This window comes from Triticum aestivum, chromosome 2A, assembly GCF_018294505.1.
Source record: "Triticum aestivum cultivar Chinese Spring chromosome 2A, IWGSC CS RefSeq v2.1, whole genome shotgun sequence".
NCBI classification, from domain to species: domain Eukaryota; kingdom Viridiplantae; phylum Streptophyta; class Magnoliopsida; order Poales; family Poaceae; genus Triticum; species Triticum aestivum.
In genome coordinates, this window is record NC_057797.1 from 683,434,868 (window position 1) to 683,449,425 (window position 14,558).

The 14,558-nt window shown below is 45.1% G+C and overlaps 1 protein-coding gene across 1 annotated transcript; it reads right to left on the bottom strand.

Annotated features, from left to right (window-relative positions):
• Positions 1-5,561: 5,561 nt before the first annotated feature.
• LOC123190218 (protein ECERIFERUM 26-like) lies at positions 5,562-9,316 on the bottom strand. The gene is made up of 2 exons (XM_044602821.1): positions 8,470-9,316; positions 5,562-6,574 (listed from the first exon to the last, which is right to left on the bottom strand). The coding sequence occupies exons 1-2, from the start codon at positions 8,920-8,922 to the stop codon at positions 5,747-5,749; spliced, it is 1,281 nt and encodes a 426-aa protein (XP_044458756.1). The 5' UTR covers positions 8,923-9,316; the 3' UTR covers positions 5,562-5,746.
• Positions 9,317-14,558: the final 5,242 nt, after the last annotated feature.

A 14,558-nucleotide genomic window follows, 5' to 3' on the forward strand; every position in this document is an offset into this window, starting at 1 on the left:
GGCTGGGACTGAACGCCGCGTGAGCAAAGTTTTTTCAAGAGATGCAGCTAATGGGCCGGCCCGTTATTACGAGCTATCTAGTTGAACTATATGAGCTATCAGAGAAGCCCCATGCTTGTCTCAATGACAGTGGGCCCAGGCCCCACCCGGCAGCCTCTCAGGGTGTGTGTGTGTGTGGTGGGGGGGAGGGGCGCAAATGATCAAATGGAGAAGTAAAGTGTGATAAAAAATCCAATTTCTTCAAAAAAGGCACAAATGAAGGTGCAAGTGCCGCAATCAGAAGAGAAGTGGAAGTCTCCACCGTCAGGTACAGTCAAAATTCATGTAGACGCTGCAGTGGGATGACATGGAGACAACACGGTTGTGGCTGCGGTCTGCCGTGATAGCTCGGGACACTACCTAGGAGCTTCAGCGGTGACAATATCAGACATGGTGGTGCCAGAAATTCTTGAAGCTTTGTCACTAGCTATGGATCTAATCCCTTCGTTCTAAAATAGATGACCCAACTTTATACTAACTTTATACTAAAGTTAGTACAAAATTGAGTTATCTAATTTGAAATGAAGGGAGTAGCATGCAATAAAATGATAGCGACTGATTGTTTAGTCATGGTAAATCACCTGAAAGAGTATAAGGGTAGTTTTTCTTTAGAGGAGTATAAGGGTAATTCTGCAGTGATCATCGATGAGGCTAAAAGGAGGTTTCAAAACTTCAGTTCAGTACAGGTTGTCCACGAGAAGAGGACTAATGTAGAGGCACATAACTTGGAAAGAGCTGCCATGACCATTACTTTTGGCCGTCATCTCTAGCTTAACTCTAGCCCAGAGATTTCCTGTATCCCTGTAAACATTTTAAGTTTTTTTTAGGGTTGTAAACATTTTAAGTTAATACAAAGAGTGTTTGCAGTGCTAAAATAACAAAAAAAGCTTCACCGACCTAGCCTTGTGTTTATGGCACGAGCTAGTGGCAGGCCGACTAGCGTTCCATTTTTTTTTCTTGGTTCATCCATTTTGTTTGGTTTTTTTACATTGTTCATTCTTGTTTTTGGCTTGTATACATTTTAAATATTCTAAATACAGATATTCGTTAAATTAATTGATTCACTTCAATTTTTAAAATCTTCCATTACGCATTAAAAATTATTGGACACACAAGATTTAAAAAATGTATGTACAATTCAAAATAAAGTTTCGCTTGTACTAAGAAAACAGCAACGCCTATTCAAGAGATGTTCATCACGGATTTTATAAGTGTTTAACATGTATTTAAAAATTCAAATATGTATTTTGAAGACATCTTCATTATGTATTTGAAAATGTTCAAAATGTATCAAAAAATTAGTGTGTATACAAGAATATACAATGAATATATGAAAAAAAACGATCACAATATATTAAAAAAAGTTCACCTTGTATTTAACAAAATTTTCAAGGTGTATCTGAAAATTGTTTCACATCCAACGGAAAATTCTCAACGTGTATTCAAAAAATGTTTAACATTTATTTGGAAAAAATGCTCAAACATGTATTTGAAAAAAACATCATGTATATGAATAATGTTCAACGTGTATCAAAAAGGTTCAATGTGTATGTGGACAATGTACAACATGTATAGGAACTATATACAATGTGTATTCGTAAAATGGTGAACATGTTTTTTTAAAATATCATCATGTGTTCAAAAAAATAAGGAAATATGTATGTGGCAACCGTGTGTCAGATTGCAAAAGTTGGCCCCATCGATCTACGTCTCGTCCGTCCATGAGCGTTCAAACTCCTACGCCAGAGGGCCGAGCCACGGCTCCGCGAGCACGCCGTCACCAGTTTCGATCGGCCCGGTCGTTCCCTTTCACCCCCTCGAGCACCAGCGCCTCCTCAAGTCGCCACCATTGCCCGCTGCTCCGACGAGCAGCTCCTCCACGGCCAAAACCCGCCGGAGCAGAAGCTCCATCACCATCTCCATGTGATTCCTATCTCCCCTGCAGCGCATCCAAGGCCACGTCCTCCACACGTCTTGGCCATAGCAGCCGCTGTTGCCGCTTCCCGAGCTTCGTCCCCACAGCCATAGGCTCCGGCTGGCGCCGATACGTCAAGATAGGACACTTGCATCGATCTCCTTCATCTTTAAACAATAAGTTGTGTGCTCAACTGAAATGGATTCGTAATGAAGAGATCTATAAAATTCATGTTGAAGTCAATGTGATTCGTAGCCTAAATCACCAAATATAATGGGTAACTGGGAGTTCTTTTGTGTTTTCAGATTTCAGATTGTTAGTTGGTTGGAGGTTGAAGACAACATCTTCGGTGGGCTTCAGAGTGAGAAAGGAGCTGGGCTGGGCCCATTGGTGGGTAGAGGCCTAGTTAGGAAGAGTTAATATTTGACTCAAAAATAAAGGAAAAGTCAGTGTTTTTTTGTTTTTCGCTTCTCTGGTGCACCATTTGTACTACTCCGCCGTCCCAAAATAAGCGTCAAAGTTATGCTGAGCTTGAGACAGCTATTTTGGGAGGGGGGAGTTACTTTTTAATATCTAATGAGTTGCGCATAAAACATCTTTCTAACTTTGACGTAACAAAATTGATGTAGAAATATATCCTCGGTAATTTCTATGTAAATAGAAATATAATTTATACACCACAGATCTGATAACTTTCATTCAAACACCACGCAAACTGGACCAATGATACTATTGCTGAAAAATAATCCCGTTAATTTCTATGTAAATAACATAGTAATATATGCACTATAGACATGATAACTTATGCAAAACGCCGCAGGAACTTTGACCCAGAGAAAACATACACTCGTAAATTCTGTGTAAATATCATGGTCATATACGAACCGCAGACCTGATAAATTATGCGCAAACACCATGGCAATTTTGACCGGGGATTTTTTTTTGTTAAGACACATAACCCCGTAAACTTATGTGTAAATAGGATAATAATTTACATTTCACGGGCTTGATAACGTATGTACAAACATCACGATAACTTTGATCCCGAGGGGATGGTTATAAAGAACGTGCCCCTAGTAATTTTTGTGTAAATAACGTCGTAATATAAGCACCGAATAACCGACAATTTACATGCAAAACATCATGGTAACTTTTTAACACAGAAAAAGAGTTGTTGAAAAACATACTCTCACTAATTTATGTGTAAACGGTATGGTAATATACGTCCTGCATACCCGATAATTGACGTACAAAACATTGCGGTAACATTGATCAAGGAGGGAATTTGTTCAAAAACATACCTCGGTAATTCATGTGTAATATACAATCCGCATACATAATAACTTACATATAAACACCGCGGTAACATTTTTTACGAAGGGGAAAATTGTTGAAAAACATACACACGGTAACGTGCGTGTGTGAATATCATGATAATATACAAAGTGCAGATCTGATAACATGTGTATAAACACCTCGGTAACATTGACCAAAGAAGAAAAAGTGGTTGAAAAACATACCCTCGGTAACTTGTGTGCAAATAGCATGGTAATATATGAACCGAAGACCTGATAACTTATGTAAAAACACTGCGGTAACTTCTGACCTTAGGAGAAAAAGTTGAAGGAAAAAATAATGCCAGTAAATTATGTGTAAATGGAATGGTAATACACAAATAGAAGACTTGATATTTTGCACAAACACCGCGGTAAGTTTTGATCTAGGGAGGAAAAAAGTTGTTGAAAACAATTACCCAAAGGCCACTTATGTGTAAAAAGCATGGTAATATACGAACCGAAAACTTGATAAGTATATGTAAACACCACGGTAATTTTTGAAATATAGGACCTAGTATGTCGAAACTTCATGTTTTTGTCACCCGCTTTTTGTGTGCCACCATGCTTCCTCTCAAAATCATACTCCTAATAACCTACGGTCAAACCATCATGATAACTTTCACCTGGGAAGGGGAGTTGTTCAAACACACCCCCCTCCCCTCCCCCCTGCCTGGGTTAAACTTTGTGCAACTTACCATGCTACACATGTTATACTTATCGTGCTTCTAACACTATAGTTACCGACCTTCTCATGATATATTTACCAGCTTTATCATGTCAATTTTTTGGTTACCAGGGTATTAATATTAAAGTAATCATGATGCACACGTCATAGTTATCTTGCTGCTCATGCCAAAGTTATCAAGGCTAAAATTAACCTTTTTGTGTACATGGTAGAAAGAAGAAGAATTCAAGTTCCGTTGTTTACGTATTGTGAATAACAAGTTATGATGGTTGAGTTGGTTATTGGGTGTAGTGACTATTTAGTAGACTTGAGTTCAAGGCTCCTTGTCGACGCTTTATTTATTTTTCTTTTCCACCTACACTAACCAGCATAAAACCGGAAAAATAAGAAAACCGATCTGAAAATAAAAATCAGAAGAAAAATATCGGTGAAAGCATTCACAACTCGATCAAATTCAAAAAATAAATTCAATGTGTATTTCTGTATTCGAAAAAATGTTGGGACATGTATATAAAAACATGTTCATCACATATTTGAAAAATGTTCAGTGAGTATAAAAAAGTGCAGAGTGTATACGAATATGTACAACATTTATTAAATAAATCAAGATGTATTTAAAAAATAATGAAATTATAAAAATAACCAAAAATGAACAAATGTTTGACATGAATTTTTGAATTTTTAATTGCCAAATGTTTTTCAAATTAACAAAACAGATTATATTATTTTTCAAGGTACCCAATATTTTTGTAAATTGATCACACTGTTAAAATTCGCAGCGTTTTGCAAAATTCATGTAGTTTTTTTTATTTCACATTGTTATTTGTAAAATTAAGAACATATTTCAATAGAAACTGACCTAAATAAAAAAAACTATTTGGAAAACATCACAGGTGAACCGGCAAGGACTACGATTCGGATTATCTAATATCATCCTCAAATAAGAATTATACCTTATTTTGACGGGTGAAAAATAAGAATTATACTAACTCTTAAAGGAAGGGACAGCTCTCTATCCGATGTGGATTCCTACGAATTATCGTATGGTTCCAGATACAGGTCCCTTTGCCCTCGCTTTTTGTTATTGCATAGGGGTATGGACTGAAGTAATCACTAAGAACACTCTCGCCTTTTGTTATTGCATAGGGGTATGGACTGAAGTAATCACTGAGAACCTTGCTATGCGTACGATGGATTTTTTTCTAGCACTCGTATGATTAGAGACAATCATAGATAAATCAGTTTGTGGGCCATAGGATTTAGAGATGATTTGCTCTCTGGTCGTACTGGTCGGATGAGAAAACATCGTACGCAGAGCAATTTCGAATCACTAATCCAGGAAAGATAGATTTTTAGCTAGAAAAACCAAAAAGCCAATACGCCATGTATCAAAACAATATCCTGCATTCGGCCGATGTATTTAGCGTAGTAATCTATACAAATGGATCGACTATGTCTGGTTTACTCCTTAAAAACCGAATAATGGTAACATAATTGTGCGTATGCGTATCAAATCAAACACCCATAGACCAAGCAATTCGAGGTTTACCACCAAGCCAATCCTCTAAACTAGTTTGACAAATCATTGCAATCATGGGTACATTTTGCATAAGTTATTGGAGCAACTTATTTCGTAACATCGTACATTCGTACCGCACACACAGCCGATGACACCACACCCGCATGGATCACTGAAACAACCCCAGCAAACCACTCTCGAAAACTACCAAACGTAAGGTCGTGCCAACTGAAAGCCACCCAGCTGAAGTTTCAGGGAGCCGGCTGCAGGAGCGTGCTCCCGAGCGCGGCGCGGAGGGCCTCCACCTCGTCCTTGGGCAGCACCGCCGTGACGACGCGGCCGCGCCCGTCGGCGTCCGGCTGCACCAGCACGGCGCCCTCCTCGCCGACGCCGTCCAAGCCGTACTCCACGTGCGCGGGCCGCTGCCCCTTGATCTCCAGCCCGTACAGGTCCACCTGCTCCATGTCCACGAAGGTCAGGTTCGCGCCGTAGATGACCACGTCCCCCGGGAACGCCACCACCGCCGCGGTCTCGTCGACGACGTTCTTGGCCAGCAGCGCCGCCAGCTCGGACACGTCGGACTTGGCCGGCGGCGAGCCCGCCTCCACGTACCCGACCCTCTGCTCGTTGGCCAGGGAGTTGCCGCTCCTGGCCGACATGTCGTTCCTCACCACCGTCACCGTCTTCACCTCCTTGCCGGCCCTGATCTTCGCCACCGTCTGCCACAGGAGCGCCGAGATGAGCTCGAAGGCGCCGCCGGCAGCCGCTGGCTCCTGCTGCTGCAGCCTCGTGAGCATCGGCTCGGTGACGTGGAAGGAGTAGCCCGCCATGTCGACGCCGGCGGGGACAAACCAGTAGTCCTCGATGGGCCCGACCGGCTTCACGGAGCGCGGCACGGCGGCGTCGGCGGGCGCGCGGTCCTGCGGCTCGTTCTTGGGGTTGACGGTGACGGCGCCTGGCGTCTTGCCGCCCAGTATCTTTGCCCAGTGGTTGAAGCAGGTGGTCGCCGTGGCCACGTCGCCGATGAGGTGCGCCCAGCTGAACCCCAGCGCCATCGCTCCACACTTGAAGTTTGTGACCTGCGAAGCTCATTCAGCCAGAGGAAGCGCTGTCATTTTTACAACTTGGAGCTGAAATTACTGTGCTACAGAACAAGATTCAAGTTTAATACGGGCCAAGCAAGCAAGGCTTGGGACGTCCACATGGCAAGGCCGATCATAGATTCATAAATGCACCACCGGCAACGACGGCACGGCGATCCGTAAAACATTATGCTGACTGCAAGCGCACACGCATCCTTAAATGGCCGTCTTCAGTGTGAGTGTTGAGTCGTCTTCAGCGTCAATGTTCACTCTTCTACTCCTACTTGGGTTCACTGTTGTCAAATGAACGCACGCATGGCTAGCTTGGCATGCTAGCTTAGGCGATTCACTGGTGAAGCACAGGGATACAGCGTGTTACTGGACCCTGATGGACCAAGCATTTCAAGGACCGAGGGAATATCCGGTAGGTGGGAAGTGGGAACTGCGTTTGAAATTTTTCACAAGTTGTCAAACAATACAGTATATTAAGAGGGCGATGTTCTATTATTAGCATGTGAAATTCAAGTTTAGACACAAAATCATTTGCGAGGTATTAAAAAGGAAAACCAATTCGGCAATAGATAGCGAATAGCGACTTTCACCGTTTGACACTACTACTCATTGCTGATTTTGTAATTTTTCCAACGCCAGAAATTAATTTATGTTTGAACTTGGAATTTTATATGTCAACAGAGAGCCATCTCTTCGACATACTCTAGTATTCTTTTGGGAAATTTCTGAAACTTCAAAACATAGTTTTCACCGGATATTCTCTAGCACCAATACTGGTAGCAGGATCAAATTCAGCTGGATCTTCCTTTTGTCGAGTTCGATGTATGATAGTAAGATTGATGGTTGGGCTGGAATTCAATTCAAGAGATGTTGGCATCTGAGATGTGGTACGAGCAGTAATCTCGGATGGAAAGGAAAACTGAATTACAGTACGTACACAAGTTGCACTGACACCGGTTCTTGTCTCGGCAGAGGCAGACGTGGTGCAGTTAATACCAGCGCTGCCGACGCCTACTGGCAGGCCCCGGTACGGGTGCAATGAATGATGTATTGAACTAAACCGCACATGACCTGTACAGTGGAACACTACTAAGGGCCTCATTGATTTATAGGATTGCAAAAACACAGGAGCAGGAAAAACGTAGGATTGGGATGGCATGTCCACTGGATCCCTACAAGATTTTGAGTTTGTTTGATTGTGTCACGGGAAACACAAACGATTTCCTTCAAGAGGTTGAAGTGGATGTTAGAATTCCTATGAAATGCAGTACAAATGAATCCTTAGGAAAAAATCCTACATGATTCATCAAAGAGACCCTTACCTTTTCACCTTTCACATGCCAAAATTTTCTCGTCTAGTGTATCATCATCAGTTGATTCAGTTCGTCATTTTGCTGGATGAAATTCTGATCATGCACATCGGTGGGAGTGGGATGCCCTATCCTACCGCTAAAACCGCCTCACTTGCTTCGCATGATCCCTGTGCATCGTACTACCACACTCTACTAACGATTTAAGAAGAGCGAGGACGAAACGGCCTTTCAGCCGGGTGCACTGATGGCTTCCGATTTTGAGGCCCATACCCAGTTCTAGCATAAATTTCTGATGGTCACACCTACAGCTGCGAACCTCACCGAAAGCTATCATCTAATCTTATCCCGCGTCAAAAAGAAGCCAGCCAGATCGATCTCTGGTAAAAGTACTAAAATCTTTATCTACCTACAATGTCAACAATCCAAGCAAGCAACTCCCGATTGAAGATTCAACGGGCCGAGCAATTGTTCAATCGAATATAAGTGGTACTATTTCATTTCATTATCGTCGGGGTATGATTGGACTGGAGGCGGGAATGAGAATGGTCGACGGTTGGGTTGGTTTACCTGGACGTAGAGCAGCGGGGAGAAGAAGAGCTCGGGGCCGAGCACCTTGTCGTAGCAGAGCTGGCGGACGCGGTCGACGGCGCCGTCGCGGAGCCACTCGTCCAGCGCGCGCTCGCACCGGGCCTCCACGATGCGGACGCCGCAGTCGTTGCACTTGACGTAGGGCCGGCGCGAGGCCTCCTGCTCGTCGTCAGCGGGGCGGCGGACGCGGCCGGCCACGGGGTAGTAGGCGTCCAGCCAGGGGAACATGGGGTCCTTGAGCACCTTGGTGGTCACCCCGCGCACCACCTCCCCCGCCGCGTAGTAGTACACCCCGCGCAGGTAGTGCAGCCGGAACGCCAGGTCCGCGTCCCCCAGCCCGTACCCCTCCACCTCCGTCACCGAGCTCGGCACCACCGTCGACAGCCGGTGCCCGTGCACCGCCGCCGCCGCCGTTTGCCCCTCGAGCCCCATGCCGATCGCGCCGCGCAACAGCTGCGTGCACGTACAAGCTCGCGACTTCTTGGGCTAAGCTGAAGCTCGCTGTGTGGGTGCAAGGCCTCGGTTTGTTGGTGGGACGCGTGTGGGGGTGGCGTATATATCCGGCCCGGGATGGGTGGATGGACGGAAGCCGGCACACGGCAGTTCGCCGGTAACCGGTTGGGGCTTAAATACGGGCGCGGGCGGGGTTGGTTGGGGAGGTGAGCAACGGACGGACGGACGGATGGGTTCGACTCGACGGCTCCGACCTGACGACGGGGTGACGAGGCGCGAGCCGCCGTGCAGCGGTGCACGGTTGCCGGGCGGCGGCGGTGAATTGATGGCTGGCTCGCCGGACAGGATGTCGCGCACTGTTTTGCTTGGCTGTGTTCTCTGGATGTCGTGTGATCTGTACAAGGATGGCGGAGGAATGTAGTACGCCAGTGGGATTGGATCTGAGGACAACGGATTCGGATCCACGCGCGTGTCATCGGTGGCGCACGGAACAGTGCGTGGCCGCTGCAATAGTGGCGGTGCCGGCGAGGCGTCGGCGTCGGCGTCTCCTCTTCGGTGGACTCCGTATGTAGGTGGCGGGACTGGACTTCACCTACGCGACAGGTGCGCGATGACGGTGGACGTGGTGGTAGCACGAGCCGTCGACACTGTTGATGGTCACGTGGAGGCATGGCCATGGCCCCGTATGGTACTCCCTCCGTTCCATAATGTGGTGTTCATAGATTTTTACAAAAGTCAAACATTACAAATTTTGACCATGTTTATAAAGAAAAGTAGGCACATCTAAAATACCAAATGCACAGCATTGAATACATCGCGAGTTATTTTTTTTAGAATATACATGTTTGGTATTGTAGATGTAGACAATTTTTTCTATACACTTGATCAAAGTTGGCAAAGTTTGACTTTAACAAAAATCTATAGACACTATATTGTAGAATGGAGGGAGTATGTGTAGCTGAGATCTGTACCGTGGTAGTAGTACTACACGGAACAGGTATGCGGTAAAGTTCAACGTGGCCCTACAAAAGTGACAGTCCTATGAAGCGGTGCCCAGAAACTTTTTTTTAATTTATATATTTTGTCTAGTAGTTTTTTCGTCTAGTTGTAAAAATGCATAAATAAATGGACCGCAATATCTCGGGAATGGTTTTTTTTTGAATATTTTGAATTGCTTACCACACGTGTCACGTGGTATATCTCACGAGCATTCATTGTGAGGGGTTAGCATTTGTAAACGTGTTAGATGGCAAGTTTAGTTGTATGGGTTGATGGTTTCTTAAAAAACGCACGACATTTTCCGAAAAGAAGAGAAAATTTGCGGCGAAAAACAACATGATTTATATGTTCATTTTGTGTGCTTAAGAACCAAGTATGTGGATGTATAAGGGCAAATATTACAATAACTCGAAAGCGTTTTGTAAGCCCGGGTCAAATGCTCTTGCTATGAATAGTAAAAGAAAATTTAAAAATTATGGCAACAAGCATTGCTTGGTTTTCTGTGCACGTACAAAGTTTTCGTGATGAAATCACATTCCTGGAGGTTTGAGCAAAAACAATAAAATCAGCACTCTGAAATGCTTTCAAAAATTGTCTTTTTGGAGCATTGATTTTTTTTCATTAACCCACAGCATTAGGGATGGTTTTTCTTCATGAAAATTTGCACGAATGTAGAAAATTCAACAATGTTTGTCACCAAATTTTATTTCATTTTACTATTTTTTGAATTTTTTTCACGAGGACGCATTTGAGCTCGAATGTAGAAACCCTATGTTCCCCATATTTGTCTTATTTATGTACACCACGAAGAAATATATCTCCTCATGTACTTGCGAAATAATAATAGCATAATTCACTAAAATCGTAAAAGTTTTACAAAAATGTAGCGCGGAGCTAGGGACCCATTTGTGTTTTCCATCGTCCTATGCCGTTTATGTTTGTATACCAAAATTCACAATATTTACCGCATTACAACGGTACTACCATAACCTCAAGAAAAAGCTAAGTTGCCACACAACACTCATCCTCTGTGGTCGATTACATCTACCTCTTTCGCCTCTGGTGGCCGGTTTCAGCGTCGAAAGATGAGGAAGACAATGGATCTTTGCGCTCACGGGTTCTTGGTCTAGTTTTTCTAGGTTCGGGTGTCCTTGTGTCGTTCGTCGTGATGACTTAGTGGAATAAGTACCCTCGGTCATGTCCCTGTCGCATGCAACTCGTTCTGCCATGGTTGTGTGGCATGTTAGGGTTTTCTCATGTCTGGTATGTCGGGTTGTGGAAGATCAAGTTGTCAAACTTTCACCTTGGTTCATCTACTGCCATGACCGCATCACTGAGACCATGCGACGACGCTTTCACTATCATTGTGTTGTTTGGTCTCCTCGTTCGACCTTCGTCTCTCATTTCTATGTCGAGAGGTCCATTCTCGCGATTTTTGTTGTTGATGACGTACATGACTTCTTAGTTGTAGTTACAACGATTCTCTGGCTCTGACAATGTGGGACAGGTACATATGGAGCTAGGCTCATAGTGATATACCTAAATAGTTCATTCGAAATACACACATGCCACCTAATCAAAGGCCCACCATAACATGCCCGAGAAAAGGTTTTTCATTTTTGGTTGATTCCATGCACACATCTCACTTCAGCACATATACCGTCTCATTAAAGGTCAACTCAACATGCATGGAAAAAGTTTTTCACTATATGATGCCACTATATTGAAAAAATTCATAATATATGATATATAATTTTTATTTTATTTTAGTTTGTGTATTATTAATTCTGCTACGAATGTTTCACACAATCAAACCACTAAAGTTTATTGCAATTCCACAGCGGTATTTCTAGTAAAATAGTTGTTTCTTATTATTCGAGGCCTTCTTTGCTTGGGGTCTGTGTACCGGCGCGGTCACGCCACCTGGCGCGGAGGGGACGAGCCATATTCGTAGGAGAGCAATGCTACACATACGTAATGTTACGTTCAGATTTTACATAAAAGCTGATGTGGGGTTTGTTAATTGGGCCAGGATTTGCAGCTGGGGCCCACCCCGGTTAAAATAGGGGGGAGAAGGAAATTTTATGGAAGGTTACGCCCTACGTAGAACGCTTCGTAGGTGTAGAATTATCGTTATTTTTTTGAAACTAGAACACCTTGCATTCCAAAAAAATTACGGTGGACTGACCCGATCGGCGGCCACGGCACGGGTTACATCAGGTGGCAAATCAGACTGCCAGATCAGCTGACTATCAGGCTCAGCCCTCGCACCAACAACAGCTAACAAATGTGCTGGGTTATTACATGCCATCGGACAGAACAAGACTTTATGCTCTGTAAACCCTAGCTGGAGAAGGAACTTCGCTTCACGGATTAGCACGCCAAGAGAGCTGCGATCCTGGGATATGCCGTCAATAGCTAACTGCAGGGGTTGGCAGTCAGTCTAAAAGAACACCCGACCCATGCCTTGCAGCTCTGCGAACTGGATGGCCTTCATCAAAGCTTCCGCTTCCGCGTGCAGCGGACTGCTTAAATTCAGGAGTCTACCCGCTGCCGCCACTATGCAGTCCCCTCTGCTGTCATGAACCAGGAGGTGTCGGAAGTATGCCCTAGAGGCAATAATAAAATGATTATTATATTTCCTTGTTCATGATAATTGTCTATTGTTCATGCTATAATTATATTATCCGGAAATCGTAATACATGTGTGAATACATAGACCACAATGTGTCCCTAGTGAGCCTCTAGTTGACTAGCTCGTTGATCAACAGATAGTCATGGTTTCCTGGCTATGGACATGGGGATGTCATTGATAACGAGATCACATCATTAGGAGAATGATGTGATGGACAAGACCCAAACCTAAGCATAGCACAAAGATCGTGTAGTTCGTTTGCTGTAGCTTTTCTGGATGTCAAGTATCATTTCCTTAGACCATGAGATTGTGCAACTCCCGGATACCGTAGGAGTGCCTTGGGTGTGCCAAACGTCACAACGTAACTGGGTGACTATAAAGGTACATTACATGTATCTCCGAAAGTGTCAGTTGGGTTGGCACGAATCGAGACTGGGATTTGTCACTCCGTATGACGGAGAGGTATCTCTGGGCCCACTCGGTAATGCATCATCATAATGAGCTCAATGTGATCAAGTGGTTGATCACGGGATCATGCATTACGGTACGAATAAAGTGACTTGCCGGTAACGAGACTGAACGAGGTATTCGGATACCGACGATCGAGTCTCGGGCAAGTAACGTACCGATTGACAAAGGGAATTGAGTACGGGATTGATTAGGTCCTCGACATCATGGTTCATCCGATGAGATCATCGAGGAGCATGTGGGAGCCAACATGGGTATCCAGATCCCGCTGTTGGTTATTGACCAGAGAGTCGTCTCGGTCATGTCTACATGTCTTCCGAACTCGTAGGGTCTACACACTTAAGGTTTGGTGACGCTAGGGTTGTAGAGATATGAGTATGCAGTAACCCGAAAGTTGTTCGGAGTCCCGGATGAGATCCCGGACGTCACGAGGAGTTCCGGAATGGTCCGGAGGTGAAGAATTATATATAGGAAGTGCAATTTCGGCCATCGGGAGAGTTTCGGGGGTCAGCGGTATTGTACCGGGACCACCGGAAGGGTCCCGGGGGTCCACCGGGTGGGGCCACCCATTCCGGAGGGCCTCATGGGCTGAAGTGGGGAGGGAACCAGCCCATAGTGGGCTGGTGCGCCCCCCCCTTGGGCCCCCCATGCGCCTAGGGTTGGGAACCCTAGGGGAGGGGGCGCCTCCACTTGCCTTGGGGGGCACTCCACCCCCTTGGCCGCCGCCCCCCCTAGGAGATCCCATCTCCTAGGGACGGCGCACCCCCTAGGGGGCCTATATAAAGGGGGGAGGGAGGGCAGCCGCACCTGAAGCCTTGGCGCCTCCCTCTCCCCTGTTACACCTCTCCCTCTCGAAGAAGCTCGGCGAAACCCTGCTGCGATCACTGCTGCATCCACCACCACACCGTCGTGCTGCTAGATCTCCGTAAACCTCTCCTTCCCCCTTGCTGGATCAAGAAGGAGGAGACGTCATCTGCTCCGTACGTGTGTTGAACGCGGAGGTGCCGTCCGTTCGGCACTTGGTCATCGGTGATTTGGATCACGGCGAGTACGACTCCATCATCCCCATTCTCTTGAACGCTTCCGCTCGCGATCTACAAGGGTATGTAGATGCACTCCCCTCTCATTACTAGATGACTCCATAGATAGATCTTGGTGAAACGTAGAGAATTTTTTTTGTTTTCTGCAACGTTCTCCAACAGTGGCATCATGAGCTAGGTCTATGCGTAGTTACTATGCACGAGTAGAACACAAAATAGTTGTGGGCGTCGATATTGCCAATTTGCTTGCCGTTACTAGTCTTATCTTGATCCGGCGGCATCGTGGGATGAAGCGGCCCAGACCAACCTTACACGTATGCTTACGTGAGACCGGTTCCACCGACTGACATGCACTAGTTGCATAAGGTGGCTGGCGGGTGTCTGTCTCTCCCACTTTAGTCGGATCGAATTCGATGAACAGGGTCCTTATGAAGGGTAAATATAAATTGGCAATTCATGTTGTGGTTTTGGCA

Coding starts and splice junctions, on each gene's coding strand:
- LOC123190218 (XM_044602821.1), bottom strand. CDS start 8,922: ATGGGGCTCGAGGGGCAAACGGCGGCGGCGGCGGTGCACGGGCACCGG. Junction 6,575..8,469: donor CCCCGCTGCTCTACGTCCAG/GTAAACCAACCC, acceptor TGAGCTTCGCAG/GTCACAAACTTCAAGTGTGG.